Source organism: Notamacropus eugenii, chromosome 2 (assembly GCF_028372415.1).
Source record: "Notamacropus eugenii isolate mMacEug1 chromosome 2, mMacEug1.pri_v2, whole genome shotgun sequence".
NCBI classification, from domain to species: Eukaryota; Metazoa; Chordata; class Mammalia; order Diprotodontia; family Macropodidae; genus Notamacropus; species Notamacropus eugenii.
In genome coordinates, this window is record NC_092873.1 from 254,539,726 (window position 1) to 254,557,398 (window position 17,673).

The 17,673-nt window shown below is 35.6% G+C and overlaps 1 protein-coding gene across 14 annotated transcripts in view; it reads left to right on the forward strand.

Annotated features, from left to right (window-relative positions):
* MAP3K4 (mitogen-activated protein kinase kinase kinase 4) overlaps positions 1-17,673 on the forward strand; it is a 154,944-nt gene that overhangs the window by 112,847 nt on the left and 24,424 nt on the right. For 3 of the 14 annotated variants that reach the window (XM_072637688.1, XM_072637692.1, XM_072637701.1), the window contains 8 exons: positions 1,418-1,684; positions 3,623-3,772; positions 7,517-7,678; positions 9,443-9,576; positions 9,933-10,011; positions 10,588-10,666; positions 14,456-14,555; positions 15,570-15,686. In XM_072637688.1, the coding sequence (XP_072493789.1) occupies positions 1,418-1,684; positions 3,623-3,772; positions 7,517-7,678; positions 9,443-9,576; positions 9,933-10,011; positions 10,588-10,666; positions 14,456-14,555; positions 15,570-15,686 (1,088 nt within the window). The remainder of the gene's footprint in view (positions 1-1,417; positions 1,685-3,622; positions 3,773-7,516; positions 7,679-9,442; positions 9,577-9,932; positions 10,012-10,587; positions 10,667-14,455; positions 14,556-15,569; positions 15,687-17,673) is intronic. The other 11 variants (XM_072637689.1, XM_072637693.1, XM_072637691.1 and 8 more) reach the window with 7 other exon arrangements.

Below are 17,673 nucleotides of genomic sequence, written 5' to 3' on the forward strand. Positions count from 1 at the left end.
ATTCTATAAGTCAAATTTCTAAAAATGGTCCTTTCCAAAAGGCTAAGGTTTTCTTGTCCTTAAAACAGAAGAGCCATAAAGTCACATAAATGCTTATAGGACTGATAGCAGCACATCCAATTGGAAAACCAAAGGGTTATTCATAAAGAAGAGGAGGTAGGTAAGTAAAATGTAACTTGAATGAAGGCAAATCAAAAGCACATGTGTGAATGCGTATCTGTGTACACAGATACACATGTGCATGTATTTATTACATGTAATCATAATGTGCTTACCCAGGAGAACTCTGTATAGTTAGAGAATGCTGTGCTACATAAAGTCTTGACATTTTAGTTCTAAAATTCACTAATTTAAGGTTGTGTCTAATTAAATGGTACTTGCTTCTTTAAAGAACTGAGTCAGCAAAAAAAGTTTTCATGTTTGTACACACACACATATAACTTACGTGAGATAATGAAATTTTTACTTCTTTGCTTTGTACTTAATAGTTTGCTCATTACCTTATTATCTTACCAGTAGTAACCTTAAATGTAGTGGTAGAGTCTCCCTTGTCTGGGTAAATGTTTAACAACTGACTCTTTTAAAAAAAAAATATAGGCAAGACAAACTTTACATTTACTGTGTGTTATTAACATATTGTGCAACACTTTTAATTCTAGACAGTCAACAAAACAGTAAATCAAGACCTGATTTGAAACATTTGCGCATTTCTGAGATATAAATTATACTCATACTGTAAATTTAGCAGTAGTGACTGGCTGTTCTGTACTTGGAATGTGGTCATTTTCATTCTGACTGGCTACATTACATAGTTCATTAAGACAGTCCCTTGATGTAAATGCAAAAAAGAGTTTTGTTGCTGTTGCAAAAAGTAAAACTTGATGTTATCATAAAAAATTCTAAAAATACATACAGTTAAACAGATAGTAATTAATTTGAATCACATTGACTACCTTCTTTTAGCCTTTTATGTGCATAACAATTACTAATGTAATTTAAATTTAAGTATACTTTGGTTTTGTAGTGGCATCGTTTTTAATTTTGTCTTTTAATAACATTGGAGTAATGTGACTTTTGTCATTGGTAGTTAGGGAGTAGTAAGCAGTTACTATATGCAATTATTACATGCACAATTTGTACTTTATTGTGACAAAAGTTTTAAAGTCTTTAGTGAAGAATGCTTTGAATTACTGTTCTTGGAATACAAATTATGTTCCAAATAGCTGCTCTTCAGAAAACAAGACAGTTCAGAAGCTATTGGGATTTATTCTCCTAAGGAACATTTTCCCTAGTGGTTAGCCTTAGGAGGACTCTTTGGAGACTTTTTTTTTTAAGCTAACCTATTTTCGTTTGTAATATATGCTACTGAAAACTGGGCATTATCTTTATTAAAAATTCAAATTTATTTCCTTTCCAGGTACAAATTCCTGGATTGGAAAATTTGCAAGTATTTGTTCCACATACTCTTGCTGGGGAGAAATGTGTTATTTTGCAACTACTAAATGCAGCTGCAGGAAAGGACTGTTCTAAAGATTCAGATGATGTGTTACTTGACACTTACTTACTCATGACCAAGCATGGTGATCGAGATCATGACTTAGATGAGCACTGGAGCACGTGGGAAGGGCCACCTGTCAAAATAGTGCCTCAGGTGGAAACAGTTGACACACTTAGAAGTATGCAGGTATGACAATCTTCAGTGTATCATTTCTGAAAATAGATCTTGATTTCTGCTGTGCAAAATTGTAGTATATGTGACAGTGAGGAGTGTGAGACTAAGCACAAATATAAGTAAATTAGAGTGAAATTTGGGGAGTGGCACTTGACCCTTAGGCTAATTGGTTCATATTTTATTCAGTAGCCAGTGGGAAATCACTCAGTTTCTGAAAGAGAATTATGCCATCAGATAAATGCACTGGAATAAATACTTTGGCAGGAGTATGAAAGACCAATTATTGAAGGATAAGATTAGAAGCAGGGAAAACAGTAAGATTTCTGTTGCTATAATTTAAGCAAGATATAATAAAAGCTTGAAATAAGATGGTAGTAGTAGAAATGGAAAAAGAAGGGCTAGCAAGAGGTGTTTTTTTACATAGACTTGACAAACTTGTTGAATGTAGGAAAGGAGAAAGAGTCAAAGGTGACACCTGGAAATGAAAAGTTAGGAAAAGAGGCTAGTTTTGGAGTAAAATCAAGAGTTCCTTTTTGGGCTTCTTTATTTTGAGGATTTGGTTTAACATAAAGACAAAAATGTGTAGCAGGCCGTTGGAGATATAGGGAACTCACTGAGTATGCTGTGAAGAGGTTGAAGGTAAAGAAAAAAGATCTGCATAGAGAAATAATAAGGCTTGGGTATGAATTGCCAATAGATGAGTACTGAGAGATAAGAGAAGAGGACTGAGAACAGTTTAAGGGGGGGTGATCTGGTTTAGGAGTAGGAGAAAGAATAATAGGGAAAATCTAATTTCTAAATAGGGAAATCCTGAGAAGGATAAAAAAGACAGAAGAGGTCAGAATGAGGTGACATAAAAGGGAAGGTGGTAAAGGGGTATATTCAGCTCTGACAAACATATAGAGAGGTCAAGGGAAATAAAAAACCCAGAAGAGGGCAGTAGATTTGGTCATTAGAAGTTTAGAGATTTAAACTGATGGTTGACTGTGGAAGGATGTTGAGGAAAATAAAAGATGGTTAGGAAGTGGAGGTAATGAGTTTAAACTATTTTTAGAAGTTTGATAAAGAAAAAAGAAAGGTGATAATATACTTGACAGAACTGCAAAGTCAAATGTTTTTTTTTGTTCGTTTTGGTTTTTTATTTTTTTTTTTGGATGGAATGCAAGAATTTGGTTTTTAAGGATAAGGAAGATCTGAGTGTGTCTAATGATAAAAGGGAAGGAACTAATAGAGATTGAAGATGAAGGTGTGGCCGTCTTTAGTGCGTTGCTGCGATGGAGTAGAGGGGTAGGTCAAGGTAAATGAGTTGGTTGAGGTACTGAGTGGTTAATGTGTTTGATGGATGAAGAAACACCATGATATACTGAAAAAAACACTTGACTTGATATTCAGAGACTGGGTTAGAATCCCTCCTCTGCTATTGACTGTCTTTTGGTCAATTCACTTTACTTAAATATCAGTTTCCTCATCTATAAAATCATATTCATATGGTAGATATGAGTGGGTTTCAACATATAACCAGTAAGGAACTGTGAAGAAGAATATGAGTAAGGGATTATCAAGGAATTGTATCATAGGAAGAGGAGATGGACAGTGAGAATGAGGGATAACAGGACAGGAGAAAATAAGGAAGCCCTTCAGCAGACTTGGTGAATCCCTTGTGTCATATGGGGAATATACGGATGGACAGGAATAGAGAGTGCAATCTGTTTCCCTGGAGAGAATGTGAAAATCCATGAGATCATAGATTCATTCACATATTACTTACCTCGCAGTGTTGTAAGGAAAATACTTTGTAAAACTGTGAAGAACCATCATAATTTAGTTCATTAATTTATTTAGAGTACATGTTATTTTTTTCCTCTGGTAGTAATGGTTTGCACTAGAATTTTGGCAGTGGGAAATTTGTCAGTGTCTTGTCATGTACTAAATTTGATTTTATTTTCCTAGGTTGAAAATCTTCTCTTAGTAGTCATGCATTCCAGTCATCTTGTGAGCCAGAGAAAAACTTTCCAGCAGTCCATTGAAGGGCTCATGACTTTGCACCAAGAACAAACCTCTAGTCAGCCAGTCATTGCCAAAGCTTTGCAGCAGCTAAAGGTACTTCTTCCTCTTTCTTATCTGACATCCTTAATTCTTGAAATGTTATGGAAGAGTTGGTATGATTTAGAGCAGGGGTGGGGGAAACCTGTGGCCTTGAGGGCACATGTGGCTGCCTAGGTCCTCAAGTGTGGCCCTTTGACTGAATACAAACTTCATAGAACAAATCCCCTTAATAAAAGGGTTTGTTCAATAAATCTTAGACTCAGTCAAAAGGTGACACCGAGGGTCTAGAGGGCCACATGTGGCCTCAGGCTACAGGTTCCCCACCCCTGCTTTAGAGGTTTGTAGTACTACTGAATGAATGAATTCATGAATTAAAAAAAATTATCAAATATTAACTTTATGCCAAGCACTGGGAGACATAAGAGAGATAGCATCCCCTTGCCTGCTAGTTTCTTTTCTGGTGAACCCCAAGGGCTTATTGCTACCTATTTTTCTTTCCTTTAGAAATTAATCTTCCTCTGGGAGTGGCTTTCCATCAGCCTCTCCCTGTTCCTCCTACACCTGTATCTTTACCAGTCTGGCTACATCATCACCACCACCACCACCCCTCCTTACTAAACTGCCTGTTTCTTCCAGGATCAGATGTAAAGTGTGGTCTGTCATTTAAAGTCTCTCACAGCCTTGTCCCTTAATATCAATTCAGTCTTCTCCTATGCTTTATTCCCCTCCATTTACTTTATCATCCAGCAGCACCTGCCTTCTTGCTGCTCCATCTTTCCACCCCTTGGCCTTTTTCACTGGCTGTTCCCTATGCCTGGTATCATCTCATTTCTCACCTCTGCCTCCTGGCTCTCCTGGCTTCCCTCCTGACTCGCCTCAAATGTGTATCTGTAACCCATGCTAGTTCTTTCCTTCCAAGATCACTTTGCATCTACTCTGATATATAAAAACAGTAACAATTATAATAATGATAGCTAATACTTTTATGGGACCTAAAAGTTTATGAAGTACTTTATAAATATTCTCTTATTTTATCTTCACAACACCTGAGAGGTAGGGGCTTTTACAGTTGAGGAAACTGAAGAGGATAGCTTTTTAGTAACTTATCCAGGGCCTCTCAGATCCAGTAAGTGTCTGAGGCTACATTTGAACTCAAGTCTTTTGACTCCTGAGTCAGCATTCCATCCACATTGTCTTCTGTCTGCCTAAATGTTTGTGTGTTGCCTTGAGGGTAGGGACTGGGTTTTTTGGCTTTTCTTTCTTCTTTTTATCATTACCCCTTAGCACATTGAATACTATTAATATATACTTGGTTGACTGCTCAAGATAGTTTTAGAGAAACTAGCTCCTCCTCAGAATTTAGATTCATAGATTTTCTCTGTTAGAGATGGAAGAGACCTTAGAGGTAGTCTTGTCCAGCCCACTTCTCTTATAGAGTAAAAAAAAAAAACAAAGCAACAATAAAAAAAGCTGAGGCTCAGAGAGCTGATTGGGACTCTACAGTGTCACATTAGAGGCAGCTAGATGGCTCATTGGATAAAATCGTAGCCCAGCAGTGAGGGAGACCTCAGTTGGTTCTGAGACAAATTAACTATGTGCTCCTAGGCAAGTCCCTTAACCACAGTCTGCCTCAGTTTTCCTAACTGTAAAATGGGAATAATAATAGTATCAGCCTTATAGGATTGTTACAAGGTTCAAATAAGATGTTTGTAAAGTGCTCAGCACATTGACCTGGCACCTCCCTCCCACATTGCTAATCGAGGAACCCAAACTAGCACCTGGGGACCCCAGATAGGTGCATCACTATAAAAAAACAAATCTCTTCTTATTTAAACTCACTAACTAAAGGTTTCCATACTTTAACATCAGGTACTGTGGATTAAGTTTAAAATTCTTCTATATATTTCTCTATTTACAAGGAATGTTTTCAATGAGATAAGCTTAAAGAAAAAATAAACACAGCATTTTGGTTTCTAAAACATTCATTTTCCATTCTAAAAGTTTAGTAGTAAAGCAAAGAAACTATACTTGATCTGAAAATTGCATACTAATCATCACAACATGTTCAAATATGGTAGCTGGAAGTTATGGGGTAGAAGCCCATCTCTATTTAGCTTCCTCCCCTCCACTTGTCATTTGCTCCAGAACTGCAGATAATAGAGGAAAGATCTACCATAGGATATTGGATGTTAGCTATCTATAGTAGGTACAGAGATTAAATGAATATTTTTGTAAACAAGTGTGTCCTTTCTTGAGAAGGGTATTAAATGTGAGGCATTGCTGTGATTATTTCAGATTTATTTTAGAAAATACCTTCAGTGTCTTAATCAAGTACCTCTTCCAGGTCTTGTGTCCCTTCCTCCTCCATCCATCAACTGTATTTATCTCCTATTAACCTCAACTTTCCATTTTACATCCTTGTTACTTGGTAGAGCACTTCCTACTTTAAAGACTTTTCCATTGTAGAACAGCATATATTTCTCTTTCTTCCAGTCATATCAAGGGCTTCTTCTTTCTCAGAAGCCTTCCTATGTGAACTGTTCCATTTTTAATCCCTTTTTCAGCACACTAGTCCTAAAAATATAGGTATATATATATATATATATATATATATATATATATATATATATATATATATATATATATATATTTAAAGACCTTTTATTTTTTATTTTATTTTTTTAATGTTTAACAATCACTGCCATACAATTGAGATTTTATCCTCCCCACACCTACCCCCTACTACCCCCCTCCCTCCCCATGACTGCATACAATTCTGTATAGGTTCTACATATACTTTGCTATTGAGTACATTTTCACTATAGTCATGCTATGTAGTCGGACTAAAATAAATGGAAGAAATCATATAACAAATCAAAACATGATACACAAAAACATACACATACACAAACATGATCTGCTACATTTTGCGAATGACTTCCATATTTCTTTCTCTGAGTGTGGAAGGCATTTTGCCTTTGAAAACCACCATTGGGATTTTTTTTTTTTTAAAGAAGTTCTTGCGTTATTACGAAATTCCAAGTCTACCAGAAAAAACTCTCTCACACTGTGGTCGTTGCTGTGCACAAAGTTCTCCTGATTCTGCTCCTTTCACTCAGCGTCAGGTCATATAAATCCTTCCAGGCCTCTCTGAAGTCTTCTTGTTCATCATTTCTTATGGCACAATAGTACTCCATTACATTCATATACCATAATTTATTCAGCCATTCCCCAATTGATGGACATCCCCTTGACTTCCAGTTTTTGGCAACTACAAAGAGTGCTGCTATAAATATTTTTGTACATGTGGGACCCTTTCCCATTTTTATGATCTCTTGGGGATACAGTCCTAGTAGCGATATTGCTAAAGACCTTTTATTGACTCTCTTCTGCCTAAGGAATAAAATCTAGGTTCCTGTAAATCACCATAGTCCCCTACAATGTGGTTCATTTTTTAAAAAACTGACTAGGAAAACCTAAAGTTTCAACTAAGGATAATGAAAATGACCCAATTCTGACAAGTTTAAGTGTTATTTTCTAGGGTAGATCTTATAGGTCCAATATGAATACAGATTTTCTGTAGTTAAGAGATACTTCCTGTTACTTGATTTACATTTTTAATAAGAAGAGAATAATCAAATTTTTCTAACATAATTTTCCCTTACCCCCTTATTTTGAATAATGACTCATGAGTGAGCGTCTCCATGAAAATGAAGGAAATTGTATCTTCAGGTTAAATTAATATTGCATGGGTCACTTCAACCTAGAATCATTGTCCATTTGGGTTTTTTTTTTTAGGATGATGCATTGCAGCTCTGCAACAAAATAAGTGATGCCATTGACCAAGTGGACCACATATTCACATCAGAATTTGATACTGAAGTTGATGAGTCAGAGTCTGCCACCTTGCAGCAGTACTATCGTGAAGCCATGATTCAGGGTTACAATTTTGGTTTTGAGGTAAATGCAGGAAAATAAGACTTGCACTTGGGAAAGCCCATAACTGATTGTAGCTGAAATATTCTAAAATTTAGTTCGTGGTCAACCTGAAACTTGGTTTTAAGTTCTCATTTGCTTTGAGTAAATAACTGAAACCTTTGAGTCCTTGACTTTTTTTTCCCTTCTTTTCATAAAGGAGCAGGAGTTGGGAAGGAAGAGGGGAATAAAATTTCTTTGCCAAAAATATTTTATGTCTTGAGGAAGTATCTGAATTTTCAGTGAAAGACCACTGAAAAAACTAGCCTAGACAGAATATTCTTTTAATTATATTGAATTAGTTTGAACATTATAATTTATTCATAATTCATATAACTGAAATTCATACTGTTTACATTTTTTAGGTTATAGAATATTCTGGCAGATGTTTACATTATGTGGTAAAAATATCATTTTAAGAATAACTTTTACTTATAAGTGATACAGATAATCTGTCCATGCAACTTTTGAGGTCATTATTCATCACAGAAAATATTCGTGATATAATGGATAAGAAAACTGGTCTTGGAGCCAAGAAAACCAGGGTTTAAACCTTATCTCAGATGTAAACTGTCTCTGTGACCCTGGGCATGACTACTTAGTGCTATATAAGCCATTTTCTGAGACTCTAGTTTGCAGATGAGATCCTATATGGGTAGAGGGAGTTTCCTAAATCAATGAAATAAGAGGTCTAGTACTTATCTCTAGTTATCATAATTCTCCCTAACCTCATTATGGATACTGTTTCCTAGAAATTTGTTTCTTATTTTAAATAATACTTTTTTGTTTTATTATTTCATGAGGAAATAATTTGTAATCTGTTGGTTTCTCCCCAAAGTATAGTACTCTTAAGACTGTCTTGTGTTGTAAAATATAGAATATATAAATTTGTGTGTGTGTGTGTATGAAAATGTAAATTATTGGAGAACATAGGTTTGTAGATTTAGAAGCTACAATCAAATGAGATAACATGTAAAAAGTGCTTTGTAAACTTGAAAGCACTAAATAAACTCTACCATCATCCCCTCATTTAATAGAGGAAGAAACTGATACCCAGGGAGGTTAGTTGAGGTCACCAGTTTGCATGGCCAATAAGTAGCACATATGACCTTTGAGCCCAGAACCTCTGAATCTGGAAATAATGGGAAACTGATGGAACATGCTGGACTTGGATTCAAAATATGGTTTCCAATCCTGCCTGTTACAGTTCATAGTTGTGCGGCCATGGACAAGTCACTTAACTTCTCTGCACCCAATGAAAACACTAAGGAATTTTCTTATGTCATTCATTTTCACATACAAAGTATTAAAATGGAGTTAATACATTTGGGAAATAGGATTACTCTTTTCATTTTCAGTAAAACCAGTGTTATATGAGGATGGCTCTGAATAACCTTTCACAAATAACCCAGTCTCAATGAGCTTCAGTTTCCATATCTGTAAAAGAAGGATATTTATTTTATACTATGGACTTCACACAGTGTTTTTGAGGAATGTTTTTTATAAACCCCAAAGCAATATGATATATATATCAGGTATGTGTAGACGCACGTATGATTTAATGTGTATATGTGTAATTACTACTGTTTCTTCTAGTATTTCAGATACTGTATAGTGACTATTATTACCATTCTTGCATTGAAAAAATTATCTTCAAGGGGATTGATAATAGTTTAGAACATTCAGGTTACAAGCAATGTTATAATGTTGTTGAAATCCTATTGATTTTTAGTATAATTTAACTTTCAGTATCATAAAGAAGTTGTTCGTCTGATGTCTGGAACATTTAGACAGAAGATTGGAGATAAGTATATTAGCTTTGCCAGAAAGTGGATGAATTATGTGCTAACGAAATGTGAGAGTGGTCGAGGCACCAGGCCCAGGTAATGCCCATGTAGATTTCTTTTGCTGGTGAATTAAATAAGCTTATTGCTCCATTCTTAAATATTAAATGAAGATTGTCTACAGATGCTGTGGATATAAGAGTCTTTTCTCATGCTGGTATATAGATAACGAAAATAGTTTTTGTTTACCTAAAGATTTCATGTTGAAATTATTTTAAAATGTATTTTTTTATTATTTAAAACTGGATTATAAATAAGGATTTTCATATCTTCTCTTGGAAATATTTTCAGAATCTGACAAGATTATTTTTGTGGAGTTAATATTTCTATAAATAAATTAGAATTCCTTTGTATTTCCTTGCTGTTTATTTATAGTTATTGAATTCTTTTAACAGGTGGGCAACTCAAGGTTTTGATTTTCTGCAAGCCATTGAACCAGTCTTTATTTCAGGACTTCCTGAAGATGACTTCTTGGTATGGAATTATCTTTACACAATTTTTAAAGTAGTGTAGAAGTTAAGTATTCTTTGAATATGCCTCGGGGCGGGGGGCGGGGCAGACTTTGTACCTGGTGATGTGTTTTATTTTTCTATGTAATTAAACTAAATTGTTCGGTGTTTTATAACAGTGAACTTCATATGTATTCAATGTTTATCTTTTCTCATTTTAGGCCAGTTTTGTATCATTGATTAGATTAGGGTTATGGTATATGTATATCCCTTCTAAAACACCAGGTTGCCAATTTCTCTTATAACTCCAACTGTAGAGACACTTGTTATATATTGGCTACTTTAATGAAGAAGATCAAATTTAGTTGGTTGTTTTATATCAATGTTTTAATTTCTTGCTAGATATTACACATTATTGTATTGTTCCTTTAAAATTAAAACAAAGCAAAGACATTAAAAATACAAATATAGACATACATTTTATTCAGAATTAGAATTCAAAATTAGATGAGATTATTTTTTTGAACACCACTAACAGATTCTTTTATGGCACTTAAATTGAAAATAACACGTTTTCTCTCTTCCTTGCTTTGATTTGTAGAGTTTACAAGCTTTGATGAATGAATGCATTGGTCATGTGATAGGAAAACCTCATAGTCCTGTTACAGGTTTGTACCTTGGTAAGATACAGCAGTTAGTGGAAGTTCTTTGGAGAGAGTCTAACTTGAGTGAATCGATCAGATAATTTATCTTCTCTGTTCTGTCATTCACAGAGTATATTCAGTTTCATCCTTAACATATAAAAGTAAATTGGTCATAAAAAAAGTACGTAGGAAGAATTTCAGTAATCGTTGACCTAACTGCAAAGATAGTTTGAATAAATTTAAAGGATTTTAGGCACTATCAGCTCAACCTTAAGTACAAAGTATGACATGGTTGCCAAAAAATCTAATTTTAGACTGCATTATGCATTCATTTATTACTATCAGCATAGTGGTCAGAATAAGAGTACTAATAATCTTATCATGCTTGGTTCTTAGGACTTATCTGGCTGTAGTTTTCAGTTTTGGATGCCCCACACTCAGAGACATTGACAATCTAGAGGTCATCCAGACAAGTGATAATTTCTATGTGAGAGTCCATTGAAGGAATTGGAAATATTTAGCATGATAAGGGCTTATGTGGAATTATATGATGCTGTCGTCACATATCTGAAGGGCTTTCCTGGGTGAAAAGGAAGATACGTATTTTGTTTAAATCATGAAATTAGAACTAGAACCAGTGGGTGGAAGTTGAAAGAGGTAGATTTTGGTCTTGTATAAGGAAATGCTTTCTAGCAATTAGAGGTGATAAGGTGTGAGAATTAGTGCCCCTGTGGAGGAATACAAACTGAGACTAGAAGAATCACTTCTGTTATAAAAATATCTTAAATGTAGTATGACTTTAGACTGATGGTCTCTAAGGACTCTTCTAACTTTCGGATTATTTTATTAGAAATATTAACATAAATTGGATTCAGGGGTTATAAATGTAAAGTTCTCAATTCAGTACTTTTTCAGTAACATCTGACTCTTCATGACCCCATTTGAGCTTTTCTTGGCCGAGATACTGGAGTGGTTTGCCATTTCCTTCTCCAACTCACTTGACAGATGAGTAAACTGAGGCAAATGGGATTAAGTAACTTGTCAAAGGTCATGCAAGTAGGCCATATTTGAACTCAGGAAGGCTTCAGGCCAGGTGCTCTATCCACTATGCCACCTAGCTGTCCTATATGCAGTATCATAAGTAATAGCAACAGGTGACATTTACAGAGTGCTTGAATGGCTGAGGGTTTTTTTTAACATTAAGTTTTTAAAGAGCATTACCCATTATCTTATTTTTAAAAAGCATTACCCATTATCTTATTTGTTTCTAACAATAACCCTTAGATATGAGTGGTGTGATTAATCGCCTTGGAGAAGCAAAAGAACTTTGGGCATAAAGTCAAGAAGGAGTTGGGTTGGAATCTTCCCTCACATCATAGGTGTTTGGGACAAGTCACCTAGTTTCTCAGAGCCTTAGTTTCCTCATTTGTAAAATGATGATAAAGACACTTGTAGCACAGCATTGATGTGAAGAACCACAAGGTAATGTGTGCACATTGTTTTGTAAACCTTAATGCAATACGGAAATGTAACCCATCATTATCCTCATCTTTCAGATGAAAAAACTGAAAATTACCTAAAATGAGACTGATACAAAGTTCTAGTAAATAGTAGAACTGGAACTTGAACCAAGGTCTCCTGATTCCAAAGGCAGGACTCTTTCAATTATACCACAACTCAGACCACACGCAGTTACTCAGCTCTAGAAGGGGGCCAGGTATGATTCAGGTACAAACATCAAACAACCCCCCAGGAATTTCAGTTCTGTTGGGAGCATCCACATGTGCACGTACAAGTCTGTACAAAATGACAAAGGGATCGTTTAAGAGAGGCAGGAGCAACGGGGGATCAGGAAAGGCCCTAGATCGGAAGTAGTCATTGAAAGAAGTTGGGGAAGGGGAGGGTGCCTTTGCGGTACTTCCTCAAGCATAGAAACAAGGTGTCATATCGTCCGAGCCAGGATGGGGAAAGGCTGTCTGTGCCAATCAGGTGAGTTTGTGTTTGATCCTGAGTTTGTGTGGTTTGGGAACCACAGGAGCTTACTAAGCTGGGGAGTAGCACGGTCAGACCTGTGCCAGCTTCCTACAGAGGACACAGGCCTTTGAACCCCTTTCTTTTCATCTGCTTCTCAGCTTATGTCATGCCCATGAAAGGAGAGTTACAGAATGAACCTTCCCCTTGTCAGAGAGGGAACATCTCTGCCTTTATGACTGTGGTCACCCAGGATCCAACCAGACTATTTTTCTCTCCTGCCTTTTGTTTACAAAGTGCTGTGCCTTTTCTCTCGGACTTCTTTCCCTATATTTAGTCCCTGTTCTATCAGTACTCATTGGTCAGAACATTGTTACACAAAATCAGATATGTTATGCTAGTGTGATCATTTGTTTGTCATTTTCATTTTGTAGCTTTACAAACAAAATGTGACAAAAAAAACCCCAACAAACAGCTAATTATAAACCTTTATCACATTGGCTGTCTCTGTTCCTATACTCTAACTCATTAGTCGCTCGATGTTCTCAATACTGGCCTTTTCCCTCCCTCTCTTCTCCTCCTCCCCCAAAGGAGATGAGTATACTGGGTGATGACGTAAAGTGGAGTTTTCCTGGGGTTAGATAACTGAACCTAAGGCACCCAGATGGGATTTGAAAGAGGATCTAAATAAACAAATCAATCCATACATACATACACAAAGGGCAGATAGTTGGTGCGGTGGATAGAGCACTGGCCTTGCAGTCAAAAGGATCTGAATTCAAATCTGACCTCAGACACTTAGTGACACTAGCTGTGTGACCCTGGAGAAGTCCCTTAACCCTGATTGACTTGCAAATAAATGAATGAATGAATAAGACGAATTAGGTGGCATGGGGGCATGTAATAGTGACTGACAGCTCTGGTGGTGATGAAGACAAGCCCCATGACTGGTCTGAGCCAGCTTTCTGCCAGCTGCTTGGTTGATCACGTATACCTCCTTGGTTCCAACCACATCCTACCACTCACTTTGAAAATTAAAGAGATAGGTTACTGGTGTTTTCTTATTTAGTGAGCACTGCACTGTGTTATTTATGGTGGAGTGAGCATTAGGTTGGGAATTAGATTCTTGTGTTTGTATTTTGACTCTTCTACATACATAGTTTTGTGACATGGAACAAATTAAAAATTTACTCCACCTTTATAGGCCTTGGTTTCCTTTTTTAAAGAATAAGGCCGAATTAACTAATAGTCTAAAGTTACCTTTTACACCCCCTAAATAAGCAAGCTACTAACTCGCTCTCTGACCAAAAGAAGCCTCTAGCTTTCTATGTAAAAATCTGTAAATGTTGAACTAAAAAACAAAATTCATTCCAGATCAAAAATCTATGACGTATCACAAAAATCTAACATTTTAATGTATTATAACTTTCCATTACAAAGTGTAATGGAAATGTAATCCCCTCATTGGGGATTTAAATGAGCAAATGTTTCAGAACCTGCTGTGTATCTAAAAAAGACAGCGTGATGTATATAGAATAACATACTTGGAGTCAGGAAGCCTAAATTTCAGAACTATTTCTGACCTTCACATCTCATCATCTATGTGACTTTGGCAAGTTACAGTCTCCCCTGGACCTGGTGTTTCCTTCTTTAAAATAAAGGGATTGAACCAGATGACTTCCTTTGTCTCTTCTAGCTCTAGAGTTATGTTCCAAGTTTGTATGCGTATGTTTATATGTGTAGTTTAATTTTGTTGACTGTAATAAGAATTATTTTTAATTTATTAGGCTGACCTTTTACTGTTTACTGTTGAATGCCTTCACAGTTTCCATTTGTTGTCTTTTTTCACTCTAGCAGCTATACACCGGAACAGCCCCCGTCCTGTGAAGGTACCCCGATGTCACAGTGATCCTCCCAACCCACATCTCATTATCCCAACTCCTGACGGATTCAGGTATTTGGTGCTCCACCAGTCATTTGCATTATAAACTGTCCTTTACAGAACAGGTTAAAACCAATGAGGCTGTTGGATGCTTGCCTCAGAAACCTAACGTATTTTTTCTTTGTTGTTTTTCATATATTTTAGAAAACTGTTATTTCCATTTTCTTGATGGTATACTTGGAGTTCTGTAGCTATAACAAAAAGTGTTGAAATTTGAGCATAGGCAAGAGTTTTTCAAGATAACATAACATTAGGATGCCTGACTGCAAATACTTGAAGAATCTGTGGTTATGTCGGTGTGGGCAACTTGAGTAGTGGTTGTGGACCTTCTTTGACTTCATCATGCCCAGAAACGAAATGATTAGCTAATAAGTGTCCCAGGTGGGATTTGAATGCAGGTCTTTTGGACTCTGAGCCCAGCACTTCATCCTCTATGCAGGGTTGCTCTATCAGCTTGTATAGAAATGGCTCCTCCTGTGCATGTGCTTTCTAGCCTTTCAGCAGTCTTTCCTTTTTCTTTCTTTAAGAAAGCAAATCAGTTTGTTTGATATGGTGAACATTTGAAAGTAAATTTGATTTAAAAGTGGAAGAGTTGACTGTATTTGTCTCTTTTCTGGTTCTGATTTCCATGTACTCCATGGCATACCTCTAGATCAAGAAGTGTGAGGTTAGAAAATACAGCACATGAAAGATACAACCCTTGAATGTGGTGGCATTTCTGCATCTTTTGAGTTGTGATCTTCAACTTTCAACAGACTAGCTCTCATATTGCCAATTTGGGACTGCTTTTAGAAGCATAATGACTTTTTTTTTTTGTTTTAAACACTTTTAATGAATTAAAAAACAATTTAAGAAATTTTTTTTAGTAAGCAAGTGACTGAATCTTGAAAGGAAATCATATATATTTTTAAAATTTTTAATTCTCTTTTTTATTTACTCACCTTATTTAATATCAAATTAAAAAAACAATTGACAATCCAGGCCTTTTTCCAATTGTATTTCCTGAAGTTTTCCTTCTTATCACAGCACTCGGAGTGTGCCTTCTGACGTGCGGAACCCCTGCAGTGCTGCTGCCAGTCGCCCTGCCCCAGCCGGCAGCGACTCCGCTCCACCCAAACCTGTCAGCAGTACAAATGATAACAGGTAGTTCCATCCCGCCAGTATCATCTCTGTTGCCATCCCACATGCAGTCAGCTTTTAGTTGACATAAGGTGTTTAAAAGTAGGACTTACCTCAGACATGGGACTACTTCTACCCTCTGTCCTAGGAGCTGTACAGTTCTTTTTTTCTACAAGATAGTTAGGTAATATGGCCACTTTTATTTCTGGAAGGGTTTGATGTTAACCAAAATACACTAAGTTATCTGCTATTAGAGATACCACTAAAGGGCAAAAAATATTTTTCACAGTATAAAGTGCTTTGGAATATTCAGAGAGTTTCCTGCTGAGTAATATGGAGATTTCAGAGAAATTCTTTAGCTCATAACTTTAATGTGTTTCTTTTTAGAATCGTTTTAATGATATTATTAATTTCCCTTAAACCTTCTTGTCTTAGAAAGTAAAATTTGTTCCCCTTTGAATTTAATTAGTAATTGGTAAAGAATAGAATCTACTAGCCAGTATCTTTTTTAGCGGTTATTTTGTCACATTTTTATCACAGCTTCTTAATACAGATCTCACCACTAATGTTCACATGAACATCATAGACTAGAAAGGATAGTCAGGCAGTTGATATAACCACATCCTCAGGTCTGGATGGGGGAAAGAATCTGAAAGGCCATTTTGAACCATCCTTACATATAAATTCTTGTTACAACCTCTCCCTAAGCAGTCATCTAATTTTGGCTAAACAATCTTCATTTTTGGGAAATGAACTCACTGTCTTAGAAGCAACCCTTTCTTCTAACAAATACAATGATATATGGGTGCACTAGCAAAACTATTTAGATTGGAATAAAAGGAGAAAAGAACTTTTGTGTAGTCCTCTGCTTCTAGACACTATATTTTGATATTTTTAAGGCATGGTGGATGATCTCAGAATTTAAAATGGACACATGCTTTATGAAATTCACATCCAGTTTTGCCACAACTGTTAGCTTTTGATTCAAGCTAAATGTCACTAAAATTTCAACAGCATAATTTTCTGAAGCTAAATAATAAAACATTGATACATATTGTAAATTGTATACTAAAAAAAATAACTGAAACTCTGAGGTTTTTCCCATTTATTTTGTTATTCAAGGCATCTCACAGAAACTATTTCCTTATTTGTTCTCATAATATTTCTACAGTGTATAGAAGAAAATAAAATAGCTAATTTATAAATGATGGAACAAATAAAGAGATGGCAAAAATTATTTCCCCAAAATGCAGTGCTAAAACTTGTGTATACTTTTTCCTAGTCTGTTAATTCTATCCAATTAGATGATAGCTCTTTTGAAGGAGAAAATCAGAGTTAACTCTTTATATGTTGAAAAGCCTTATGATATTTGGTAAACATAAAACCCCCCCAAAAGATGGCTTGACACAGTTACGTGTACAATTTAACGTTTTGCGTATGTATTTTTTCTATATTTGTATAATGTTGGTGACAGTGACTGAATCCCTTCTCCTGAACATAGTAGTTTTAAGATAAAATCTCCATGCAGTGAAATTCTAAGTCATAAAAAGATTTCTTTTTTCTCTGTGGATTTAGCACTTTAAAACATCATTAGGCTTATTCTTCTAAACATTATTTCAAGCATTATGTGATTGTGATATTAAACTTTTGCACTTTTAAATATATCACTGACCATAGATACCTCCTATTATAGTGAAAGCATATGTTTGGTAGGTAGGCATTGAATTAAATAAAACTTTTGTATGATAATATTTTTATGTGACAGTTTATATAACATGTAGCATTTTTATATATTTTCATTTATTTGACCCTATGGCATCCTTGTATATGGAGATTGCATAAAGAAATCATATGGAACAGATGCTGAGGGATTTTCTTATGATCATTTAGTTGCATTGCTTAGAACTAGACCTCATGTCGGTCTATTTACTCTAGCATTTTTTCCTTTATAGTAGTGGTTTCAATCTGGGTTCATGGACTAATGACAGTAATATTATGTGGCATTTACAGT